At 29.3% G+C, this 11,625-nt stretch overlaps 3 protein-coding genes across 10 annotated transcripts in view; 1 reads left to right on the forward strand and 2 right to left on the reverse strand.

The window, feature by feature from the left end:
* Positions 1 to 5,056, reverse strand: part of LOC105257238 (piezo-type mechanosensitive ion channel component) — a 29,577-nt gene extending 24,521 nt beyond the window's left edge. For 7 of the 8 annotated variants that reach the window (XM_025412880.1, XM_025412877.1, XM_025412875.1 and 4 more), the window contains exons 1-2: positions 4,652 to 5,056; positions 711 to 803 (exon numbers count right to left, since the gene is read on the reverse strand). In XM_025412880.1, the coding sequence (XP_025268665.1) occupies positions 711 to 774 (64 nt within the window). In that variant the 5' untranslated portion in view covers positions 775 to 803; positions 4,652 to 5,056. The remainder of the gene's footprint in view (positions 1 to 710; positions 804 to 4,651) is intronic. The other variant, XM_025412862.1, reaches the window with a different exon arrangement.
* Positions 5,057 to 5,576: 520 nt separating this feature from the next.
* LOC105257233 (peptidyl-prolyl cis-trans isomerase, rhodopsin-specific isozyme) lies at positions 5,577 to 8,214 on the reverse strand. Its single transcript, XM_011267709.3, has 5 exons — positions 8,008 to 8,214; positions 6,894 to 7,098; positions 6,601 to 6,803; positions 6,281 to 6,420; positions 5,577 to 5,787 (listed from the first exon to the last, which is right to left on the reverse strand). Exons 1-5 carry the CDS (start codon positions 8,059 to 8,061, stop codon positions 5,691 to 5,693), a joined length of 699 nt encoding a protein of 232 aa, XP_011266011.1. The 5' UTR covers positions 8,062 to 8,214; the 3' UTR covers positions 5,577 to 5,690.
* Positions 8,215 to 8,775: 561 nt separating this feature from the next.
* The window catches only part of LOC105257234 (carboxypeptidase B), a 4,122-nt gene continuing 1,272 nt past the window's right edge, over positions 8,776 to 11,625 (forward strand). Inside the window, exons 1-4 of the mRNA XM_011267711.3 lie at positions 8,776 to 9,104; positions 9,232 to 9,426; positions 11,174 to 11,307; positions 11,401 to 11,625. The exon at positions 11,401 to 11,625 is cut by the window's right edge and continues 180 nt beyond it. Of these exons, the coding sequence (XP_011266013.1) occupies positions 8,810 to 9,104; positions 9,232 to 9,426; positions 11,174 to 11,307; positions 11,401 to 11,625 (849 nt within the window). The 5' untranslated portion in view covers positions 8,776 to 8,809. The remainder of the gene's footprint in view (positions 9,105 to 9,231; positions 9,427 to 11,173; positions 11,308 to 11,400) is intronic.

An 11,625-nucleotide genomic window follows, 5' to 3' on the forward strand; every position in this document is an offset into this window, starting at 1 on the left:
GAAATAATGATAATAAACTCTTATAATAAGAGAGAAATAACGATAATAAACTCTTATAAACATGATTATTGATTATATTTGTTATGATTATAATTCAAAAAATGTTACCGTGATGTAAAAAACTATAATCTTTTATATTAATGAATATTGAATTAGATATTCATTTAATTTCAGTTGTACTATGTTTTATAATAAGCAGTTTCTCAATAAAGATAAGTAATATGGTAAAAAATATTTATTTTTTTATACTAGAAATATTTTTGATTGTATAAGACATATTGAGTCATATTGAACCGAATGATAAAATATTACGTCATGAGTATATCTGTATAGAGACGTGACTAAAGTAATAAAATTGATATATGTGAAAAATATGTAAAAACTAATATTGGTAGGAAAATAATCCATAAAAGTAAACATTTTTTTATATTATTTATTTTTTTATTTCTTTTTGTTATTAAATAACGATATTATAATTTTTATCGAGGATATCGAGGAATATATATTTAATATAGAGATCAATAGCATATTAATTAAAGTAGCAAATATGCAAAAAATATAACAGCAATGCAAAATAGTGCAAATCTCGTGTAAAAATATTTTGTGCTTTTTTTATCTACTTTATTATTTGCATGTTACGCGTAAGCTATTTATCATCTGCAAGATACGAGAGTGAAAAATATACTAGGAGTTATGTGAATGAAACTCACATCCGGCTAAGATGACTGGTAGAACGACCCTGAGAAGGGCCACGTTCAGCCAGTACTTCGTCATGCCTTGAACTATCTGGATGGCCTTTCACTCTGAAACAAAGAAGTAGGAGTAGGATGAGTGGAAACTTATGCGAGAACTTTTAAAAAATATTCTTGAAAAATTTATGAAAATTTTAGGTACGATATAAATTCTCTAGAATCGACAAAATTCTATCGCAGTTGAACAGTTTTAACCTGATTATCAAGATACGCAACGCCGAAGTTCCGCTTTTCACTTTATGATCTCTTTAAGATCTGAAATCTTTTTCATAAACCGGTTTCGTTACGTTACGTTACGTTTCATGTTCGTTAACATCTCATACTCAGGTCGTCGGATTACTAGCTGCTCTCGTATAATTGCATTATGCAGCCATAGTACAAACTGAATTGTTATAAATATTAAAATTATGTAAATATTAAAATTATTTGTATGTACAACATAAAATAATCTTATTAATTTTATGTGACAATAATCATTATAATTTTTGTCTATAATTTTTTGATAATTATTATATATAATTTAAGATTGACTATTATAATTTAAGACTTTAATATTGTTAACGATTATACATATATGTATTATACATATATGTTATTTGATTGCGTGCATGATAATTTGTGATGTCGGGACGAGTGACTGAAAATTCCCAAAATGACTTGCTTTAAGCAATTCTGGGAACAGGAGCAAGTATGTTTTTGGTCATGAGAGGCGCGCCCACATTAATTATGAGTCACAATTACATAGGGACGCTGAGAGGTGCGCCAGTTACGCTTTATCGTATAAAGAAGTGAGCGCAAATGATGTGTGTGGTGAAAAGAGGGAAAATATGACATTGCGTGACGATATTATTCCAGTAGGAGCAATATCAATCAATTTCATTGTATAATTCTATGTGACTTGACAGCTGCTTCCATGGTGTTATGTATAAAAAAAGAAAAAGAAAGCAAAATGATGAGAGATAAAGGATGAATGCGTTAATTAAGAGTAGCGTTAATCATTTCCTTTCATTACAATATTTGATTCGATTTCTGTACATTCGATTTGCAAAAAAAAATAAAAAGAAATAATAAGAAAGATTATAAAATAATAAGAAATATTATAATTAATTTATATACATATATTGTTAGTAATTTTTTGGTGAAGACGAGAAAGTATATTATCGAATGTCAGACCCATAAGCCATGTCTAATAGCTTTACTTATTGAACTGCCTGTGGAAGACAGAATGGGTGCAGCACGTCCGTCTTGTGATAAATAATACTTAGATTGACAAGGTATATATACTTTAGCACATACATTATATGACTCATATATAGATATAATTATTTTCCTTATCAAGATATTGAACCTATTATTATTTAATGTTATTTCTCTTTACATTTCTCAATTTCTACTTTTAAGAACTCACGTAATTTAAAATAAATTGCAAATAATAACAAATGTAATTTCAAATGTCTACACGTAGCTTACATATGCGTCATATTTTAATTAGTTATTTAACTTGATTGTTTATTTGAATCATTGATATTCGAAGTATTCTTCTCGCATTCCATTCAAATGTAAAGAGATGGATTAGTCATGGATTTTATATTTTATCATGTTTTTGATAAATCAAGATAGATCATATGTCAGAAAATTTTAGAACATATGAATAGAACATATGAATAAAATTTTCTAACATATGATCTATCTTGATTTATCAAAAACATGATAAAATATAAAATCCATGACTAATCCATCTCTTTACATTGGAATGCGAGAAAAATACGTTGAATATCAATGATTCAAACAGACAGTAAGATTCAATAGTGGATTCAAACTAGATAGTAGTGTTTTAATCAATTCAATAAGTAGATAGTGAATAATGTTGCTGAATTCATTACTAATATTTATCATAACAATTGATTTTATGCATTACAAATAATCGTTTTTATCTGATATGCGATAATGTTGATCAAATATAATGTGATAATCTATTTGAATCTAGAAAGAACTATTTTTAATTAATTTAAAATGAATATTTATTCAAATTTATATTATATATATTGCGTAAAAAAATGTAAACAACTCATTGTGATATTATTCTATATATTTTTTATTTTTAACATTATTTTCTTGTAGGTTATTTCTCTTTTTATATACTTATTCTTATATACTTTATAAAAATTTACGTTTGAATATGAAAAATTAGATTTAAATTATGATTGAATATTGTAATAACAAAATATGCATAGTTGCATACCGAGTTAACTTATTTTGTATGCAACTACATCTTTCTCTCAATGTTCAGAGAAAGATGTGTTAATCAAAAGAATACATAATCTTGTTTAAGAAATAAATTGCGCTTAAAATATTACATTAGATTTTATTATGGTTTTGATAAAAAACTATCAAGATTATTTCAGAAATGTTCTGTAAAAATGTTCTATAAAAATTACTCAACAATTATAAAATTTTAGACTGGCTCTTTCTATATGATCTAGAGTGATTAGAAAAATATATCAAAAATGTTATGTCAAAAAAATATGTTTCGAAAAACTTTAATGAAGACAGACACTTATTAATAAAACATATGATTAGGACTTATAACGATTGATATTTATTATTGTATAGTTGCAGCATGTATCATTTCATAATCGTAAATTAAGTAAAAATAGCCAATAAATTACAAAATTCAGTGACTATTATTATTTAATTTTTAAGCAACAAGATACTTTATGATAAAATTTATATCATATTCTATTTATTATTGATTAATTCGAACAAAGCAAAATACTTGATTCATTTCTATCTTTATTTGGAAAATTCAGTAAGCGGAATTGCAAATAAGTTGTTAAATTTTCCTTGAGTTTCTTTATCTTACATGCAATAGTTATATGTATGCTTGGGAGGCTTTATGTATTCAGTTGTGCGATAAGTAGTGCCCCGTAGATATTACCAAGTATAAAAGTGTATATGTATTTCAAATATTTTATCAATTACAGATTTAATCAATTGCAAATATCATTTCCATAAAACACACATATTATATTAGGTAAACGTAATAAAATTTGATGATGTAAATAGCAAATGCAATCATGCCTCATAAATGAATCGTGCTTATTTCCTTACTGACAATAATCGTTAGTATTTTCAAAATTAATAAAGAGTTGTTTTTTTAAATATATTTTATGATCTATTCAAAAGTTTTTTTGGTTTGTTTTTAGTAAGAAACAAATGTAAAAATATATAAAATATAAAATATATAATATCACACGAAGATTAAAAATACGTAAGATTTCAAGCAAGAAATTTCATAGAAATTTTATTCACAAAGTTATTTCTAGATTTAAATCAACATTACAAATCCTTATAGTCCTTGACATCAACATATATTCGCGATGGCTCATACTTCCGTTTACAATTGTAGTAAACAATGTAAGAAAGACGTGATCACACAATTTTATACGAGATATCACAATTTTACATCTACATTGTTTTAATTTCATGACTAATCTCTTTGGATAAATCTCAATCTACTGTACACTTCAGCTATTTCACAAATTTATTTATTAAATTCTATTTATTACTCCAAAATTAGTTTGTAACCACCAGAGAAATCCTGTTTATAAATATATAAGAAAGGAAATTCAAACTGTTTTATTTAATGCAAATAAATATATCATGCAATCTATTAAGTCGTTCTTTGATATAATCTATTGTATCTACAATCATTAATTTAAATAAAAATCTTTTCTCATATAGGTTCATGATATTTTCCAAGTATTCTTCTTTTTTTTCAACAAAGATCTATTCAAAAGTTACAACAAATAGAAATTAGATTCTAAACATTCTGCAGATTTCCAACGTCAGCATTTCGTATCAATATAAATCGTTGCAGTAGAAAACACAATGCGTACCTTATACGAGCACACGAGCACACTGTTTCAAAGCATCCCCTACCAAGGGTTCTCTCCCAGCTGTCCTTAGGTCGATCAAACTTCGAAGAGAGCAACATACGCTTCCCGGCACGCTTTTCCGCGGAAGCAATACACTGTTAATCACTACTTCACTGATATATCTTTGTACTATATAATACCTGATATACCTTTGAACTTAATTACTATGTATCTATTATAATTTTATGAATGGCAGCTCTCGTATACACCCACGTGTAATCTATTACTACTCTACTACTCGTCGGAGCATCGACCAACGGTCGATTCTCCGTCGCATCTGTTTTCAGTCGTTCACTGATGTTTTGTAACGTTTGGTTTGCCACCGACTAACTGATCATCCAGGCGCTTAGCCAAGGCTAGGCCAGATACCCGCATTCACTGGCGTACAATGAGGCGACGAAACCTAATGTGCATGCGCGGAATCTTTATGCGTCATCGATAATCTCGTCTACTAATGCGATTCTTTTTCCTTCTATCCAATATGTCATTAATCATTAATTAAAAAATATTTTCTTGCACTATTTAATTTGCTTTTAATATACATATATTACATCATTATGAATAAAATAAATCGTTATCGTATGATTCATTTTTTGTATGTTCTAAAATATCTATTGCTATTACATGATATAATAGGCAGACATGAGATCAGAAAATATAATGTTATATTTTTTAAAATTAATTTATTGTAAAATCAATTGGTTACAAGATAAATAGAGCAGTCCATGTCTACTATAATGCTGTGATCTTTGTAGAGATGGCGTCTAATGTGCCTTATCTTGTTATTGAGAAGAAGCATACCTATGGTCCTATATTAGCTATACATGTAATATAATTTTATTATGAAAATGATATATATAATTATATACAATGTGTATAATTATTTTGTATAATTACAGAGGTTTTCATAAAAAAATAAATGTAAGATCTTTAGATGATAAAGAGAGCGTCAATCCGTAATTTCAGTTTAAATCAGTCTTCCATATTAAGATATTATCGCTTAAACATCCAGCTGTTTCATCATGTAATGGAAAACTGCGAGTATTGAGAAGCTGAATCCCAATGGTACGCAGGTCGCTTTGATCCACGCCCATGCACTGCAAGTATGCATTTTAATGTCGCATTAATGGATCGTAAATTTAAAACGCTGTGTCACTAAAAGATTATTTGTCTAGTTAAATGCAAACGCAATTTAGCTTAAAAGTTAAATAATGCATGAAAGAATATATTTTAAATATACATCTATGTGTACATCTGTGTGTAAGCGCATTGCAATTTCAATGTCTACTTTTGTGATTATATCTAATTAGCAGTCTTTTCGTTCATGCAGACACAAGAAATAATTAAAAATATAAAGTATTATTAAACGTTACGGAAAATATAACTACCTACATCAAAATACAATCGATCTTACACATGATTATTCAACTAATTAATCATTGTAATAATTATTATCTACATGATTATTAATACCAAACATTACTAACGTATGATTTGTAATAAAGCAATAGAACATCATAGTTCGATAAATCTATGGAAGAATTGAAAAAGGCTATAAATTAATATCGCGTAAAAAACGTTAGAGATTACTCGTAAGGGTTGTCTGATATAGTATAATGTTCTGTTGGGAGAGTTCCACTGTTGTAAATTACTACAGGCACCAATGGAATATCATCGCTATCCGTTTTCGTCTGTTCGATTTTGAAGACCACATCTTCACCACTGACAACCTACAACAAAAATTATTTAAAATATTAATAAAGACACATTTTGCCAAGAGCAAAATATATTTTATAATAATAATAAGATAAGATAATTAATTTTATTAATTAAATACATCATTTTTAATATATTTTTTATGCATGAAATAAATTCCGTTACGGATATTATAATTGTATTTGTTTTATTACTTTTCCAAATACTACATGGTGATCATCTAGCCAAGGTGCTGCTATAGTGGTGATGAAAAATTGGCAGCCGTTGGTGTTCTTTCCAGAATTTGCCATGCTGACAAACAACGGTCCGCTATGCTTCACTTCAAAGGTCTCATCATCAAAATATTTGCCGTAAATACTGATGGAGCCAGTGCCGTCACCGTTTTCGACGTCGCCACCTACAATATATGTGACGATAAATAACGACAATTTATATGCAGCATTTAGGAAATTTTTTTTATAATCATGGTCCTATAGGAATGTGTAACCTTGTATCATGAACTTCTTTATCACGCGATGAAATTTGGTTCCCGCATACTTTTTTCCAGCTACGCCGGTGGTAGCAAAAGTGATAAAGTTTTTTACCGTTCTGGGCGCAATATTGCCGAACAAACCGATAATAATTCGTCCAACTGGATGATCGTCAATTATGATATCGAAATACACCTGTTCCGTGACTTGGAATGTTTTGGCCTGAAATAAAATTAAATTTTCTACTTCTTTTTTTTCAATCTTACATATCTTTTATGCACACGATACGCAATAATTATTAAGTTACTTTGAAGGAAAAAGAGACACTAATGATTAAAAAAAATAAATTGACGAATTAAATAATTCTACGAGCGAAAAGGTACGATCACAAATAACTAAACTAACAAAAATAATATAAAATAAAGCCAATTAATTTAATATATAGAATTTAATCCAAAGCGCAATTTTAAATTAGTATAAATCCATAGGATAAATCCATAGGAGAATCGCTTGCGTGTAAATTTATATACGTGCATTTTGCATATACACATACATTCGTCTATCAAAACGTAACGATCGTGGAAACCTTATAAAAGCAACATTTGACCTATTATACTGTATTTGTTCATTTCTATTATGCGATTTATACGTACGTGTATTTCTCAGACATTAAGTAATTAATAGCTTATCATAAAAGTGTTCAAGTTTTATCATTTATATATCAATAAGATCTATTTTTATTATTAGAATATACTTGTCACAAAATATTTTTTTAAAATTAACATTTAATCTATAATAAAAATTCGATACAATCAAGTAAATTCCGCGATTAATTGGATTGTTTTTTGCATTGAGTTTTTTATTTTATGAGAATGTATGGAAGATGCAATATTGAAAAGATTCATATTGAAATATTCTAGAGATACTTTTAATTGTTTGATATACTTTATCAAATTACGACTAAGATAAAGAACTGCGATAAATAAAGATAGATAAAGAACTAATATAATAAATTAATTTCTATTTCGTATTGTCTGATGATTAAGATCATATATTAACGGTATCCGAAAAATGCAGTTACGATTGAAAAAGATATAATAAAATCGTTTTAGCGCACACAGCAAACGGTACCTCGATGGTCGAGGTAACAGTCACGAGAATAACGATGGTCAACAGGCACTTCATGGTTTTACGATTTCGTCCCAAATCTGAACTGTTCTGAAATTATATGGACGTAACACGCGACACGGTTTCTTTTATTAATCGGTCTCTGCGATCGCAGTGCGAGAACGACATGCAGAAGCCGCGGGTCTGCCCGCGATTTGCGCCGTCGTCGAGAGCTACGTAGGTGTTCTTAATTAAATAAGTAGCCATGTATCAATAGGTTGATTGCGACGACGAATTCTTGCACCGATAGCATCCAGTTTACAGATAAATGTATCACTCTAAAACATATAAACAGGCTAACACAAATTAAAGAAAGAAAAATTTTTGCATTTATCATTCTTTTTGAAATTACTTTTGCTCTAAGTTTATAAAACTCTACGAATGACAAAAAAACGTAAAGTTACTGACAAGATATGATATGTACGATTATATAGATACACATACGTATATTATATTGTGTTTTTATAAAAACATTTTTCTTAATTTTATCATGATTGTTTTGTAAAGAGAGAAAAAGAGAAAAGATTAATTAAGAGAAGTAACAAATACAATTGATGACAAATGTATACCTATCAAACTTTATTTCTATTAATTGATACTGTAGATAGATATTGATCTTTATTACTTTAGATTATTAAACAATATTTTTAAAGGTCAAAGATCTTTAACGCGATAGTTCGCGATAGGGGATTCGACAATCTTCGGATCTTCGATCGAGCAATCCCGTTATTCCCGATCACCGACCGTGGCGCGTATTATAAAAGCTATGTACATTCTTCTCTCAAAGACAGTTTTGACGAAGATGAACAACCACAGACTACTGCGAATAAAGTGCGCCAAATTGACGACGTTGGTGATGATAGCAATCATCGTCTTCGTCGTCGACGCGTCCATTCTCGAACGTCAAACGAGAGAATTCGTTGATAATATCAGTGAAGGAAAGAAGGAGCCAAAGGATTTTTCCAGCGAACGAATTATTTACAAGGGGGATCAAGTATGGAGGATTCATAAAGATAACAGCTCCGTGGACGAATTAGTGGAACGTTACGATGAATATGGTTGTACGTAATCAAAATTTATATTTAAACAGAATCTATTATATTGCCAATTTAAAATAGACTTATATGTCAAGAATTGGAATAAGAAAAAGAATAGTTAAATGCATTTCTTTCTTTTCATATTCTTTAGCATATTCTATATGGTCTAATAACGCATCGGCCGCAGATATTTTTGTGAAAAATAATATGGTAGAGAACATAGAATCTCTATTCAAAAGTTACGGTGTAAAATATCAAATTTTGATCGATGATGTAGAACAAGCGATCAAGGAGGAGAATCCTCCTCTTTCACCGGAAGCGCAAGAGGAACTCGAAGGACGTAAAGGTTTGAGACTTTTATTACAATTACATTAATATATATAAATCCATTATTGATATGTGGAAAAATTATTGTAGTCACGCTGCAAACATAATCTTATCAATGAAAATAATAACTTTTCGAAACTGATAATGACTTCTTGAACAATGATTATATAGTGAAATATTAATCCATACAAATATTGTTTAATATTTTAAATAGCATTTTTATTAATAGCTTACGCGAAATGAATTATAGCTGCTTTTATTATATTTGCTATTTGCATTATATCAATTTTTATCATTTTTTCATCGCTTTTAATAGTCATTATTATTATTATTATTATTATTAAATAAAAGCTTAATAATTGTTATAATTGAATTTATTCCACTGACATGAAAAAAGCTATTGTTTGATTAGTTTGTAATCATAGCATTGCCTCTGATTCAATTTATAACTAGCGAAGAAAGTTAATAAAAATAAATTGATAATTCTTACTTAAAAACGATATGTTATAAATATATTGCAGATCATTGTTCATTGTTAATTTAGGAGTAAATTATTTGGTAAAATTACAAACTGAATAATTGTGTGTTGTGAAATAAGTTTTTTTTCTGATAACTATCAATAGCTACCATTTTATTATATTCTAATTGAATTTTTAATTATTTCTTATTAAAATTATACATGTAGTATCTTTAATGTTTGAAACATATATAAAGTAAATACTTACAAAATCAATATATGAGTTTATATAAATCACTGACGAAATCTCATCAGATGATTTCGATTATCAAATGTGTTAAAAATTAAATCTATTGTGTAAGAATAATTTGTCGAGATAGTCGTTATCGATATACTTTTTGATATCTGATTATTGTGAAAGTCATGAACTTAAAACGTATATGTCTCAAGAAAACAATTTAATAAGCGATTATTATAGATAACTTTATTAAATGTTGTGTTATCGTTATTTTTGATAAAAGAAAGAGAATCGAGGTAATTGACGAGATAAACGATTGGAAACGAATCGAGGTAATTGACCTCGAATGAACACTACCCGGTAACCTGGTTCCGCTTCAATGCTGATTAACATTAACAGTTACATTTCACTTGTACGGAAGGTGTGCGTAAAATACCAATGTGTAGTCCTCGCACGTATATGCGTTTTGCAGCATTTTGACGTTTTCCTGTGCCGTTTCTACTTGATCGATCCGATCACGCACGCGATGCCATTATTTAGGGACATAAGAACGAGATTCGATTTTTGATTAAGTCACGTTTCATAAGAAAACGCTTTTTGCAAACAACAGCTTTATTTCCCTATTTAAAATCGTTGGATCGCGTTGCAAATTAAGCTGTAATAGAATAAATACAAATATTCGCCAATTGTCAGTATCATTTCGTCATCGAAGTGAGGCTTTCAGTCATTTTTTAGCTCGTTACGCTTGGTGGCAGGGAATCAGAAGTAAATATCCACGTCCTCGTCCTCTTCGTTATCCCGTAGTTATACACGGTGGAGGTGGTCCTTGGCATTTTAGGGGTGAGCTTCTCAAGCGCGCATAATACGCTTCGTCGATTCAGAACGATGCTTTATGTATCGCGTTTATATCATGAGTGTGTCGAGTATTTCATAATATCACAAATAAAAAAAATGCTCTTGTCTTATGTATGTCATACTATATCGAGCTAAATCTGCGAAGCGATTGTAAAACAAGCGTAGGAAGGGACGGAACGTGCAATCTCTGAATAATCTTGAAGGTATATGCACCAGGTCATCGAATGGAGTGGACTACATATCATCAATTGGCTGATATCTATGGTTATTTGGATTTTTTGGCGGAAACGTATCCTGATCTTTGTTCGGTTCAAACTATTGGTCATTCCATCGAAGGTCGCCCTCTTAAAGTATATTACACTTGCTTAATTAATATTGAAATTATCTAATATAGATGTTTACGATACTATAAGAATTTAAAAATTACGTTATAAATGTTATAGGTTTTAAGAATCAGCAATGGTAAGCTAAATGCGCCAGCAATTTGGATTGATGGGGGTATTCACGCTCGCGAATGGATATCGCCGGCATCTGTTACGTACATTATCGAGTATTTGGTCGAAAACAGCGAAAGATTGGAAACTGACTATTATATTTTGCCTGTAGTCAATCCCGACGGATATGATTATACTTTCACTGTCGATCGTTTATGGAGGAAGAATAGAAGG

This window comes from Camponotus floridanus, unplaced genomic scaffold (assembly GCF_003227725.1).
Source record: "Camponotus floridanus strain SB8 unplaced genomic scaffold, Cflo_v7.5 scaffold11, whole genome shotgun sequence".
Classification (NCBI taxonomy): Eukaryota; Metazoa; Arthropoda; class Insecta; order Hymenoptera; family Formicidae; genus Camponotus; species Camponotus floridanus.

What these genes read in the sequence shown, in the direction of transcription:
- LOC105257233 (XM_011267709.3), bottom strand. Translation starts at nt 8,061, where the DNA reads ATGAAGTGCCTGTTGACCATCGTTATTCTCGTGACTGTTACCTCGACC. An exon ending in CTGTTACCTCGACCATCGAG is followed by an intron (nt 7,099 to 8,007) that starts GTACCGTTTGCT and finishes ATTTTATTTCAG; the next exon opens with GCCAAAACATTCCAAGTCAC. An exon ending in AAAGAAGTTCATGATACAAG is followed by an intron (nt 6,804 to 6,893) that starts GTTACACATTCC and finishes CATATATTGTAG; the next exon opens with GTGGCGACGTCGAAAACGGT.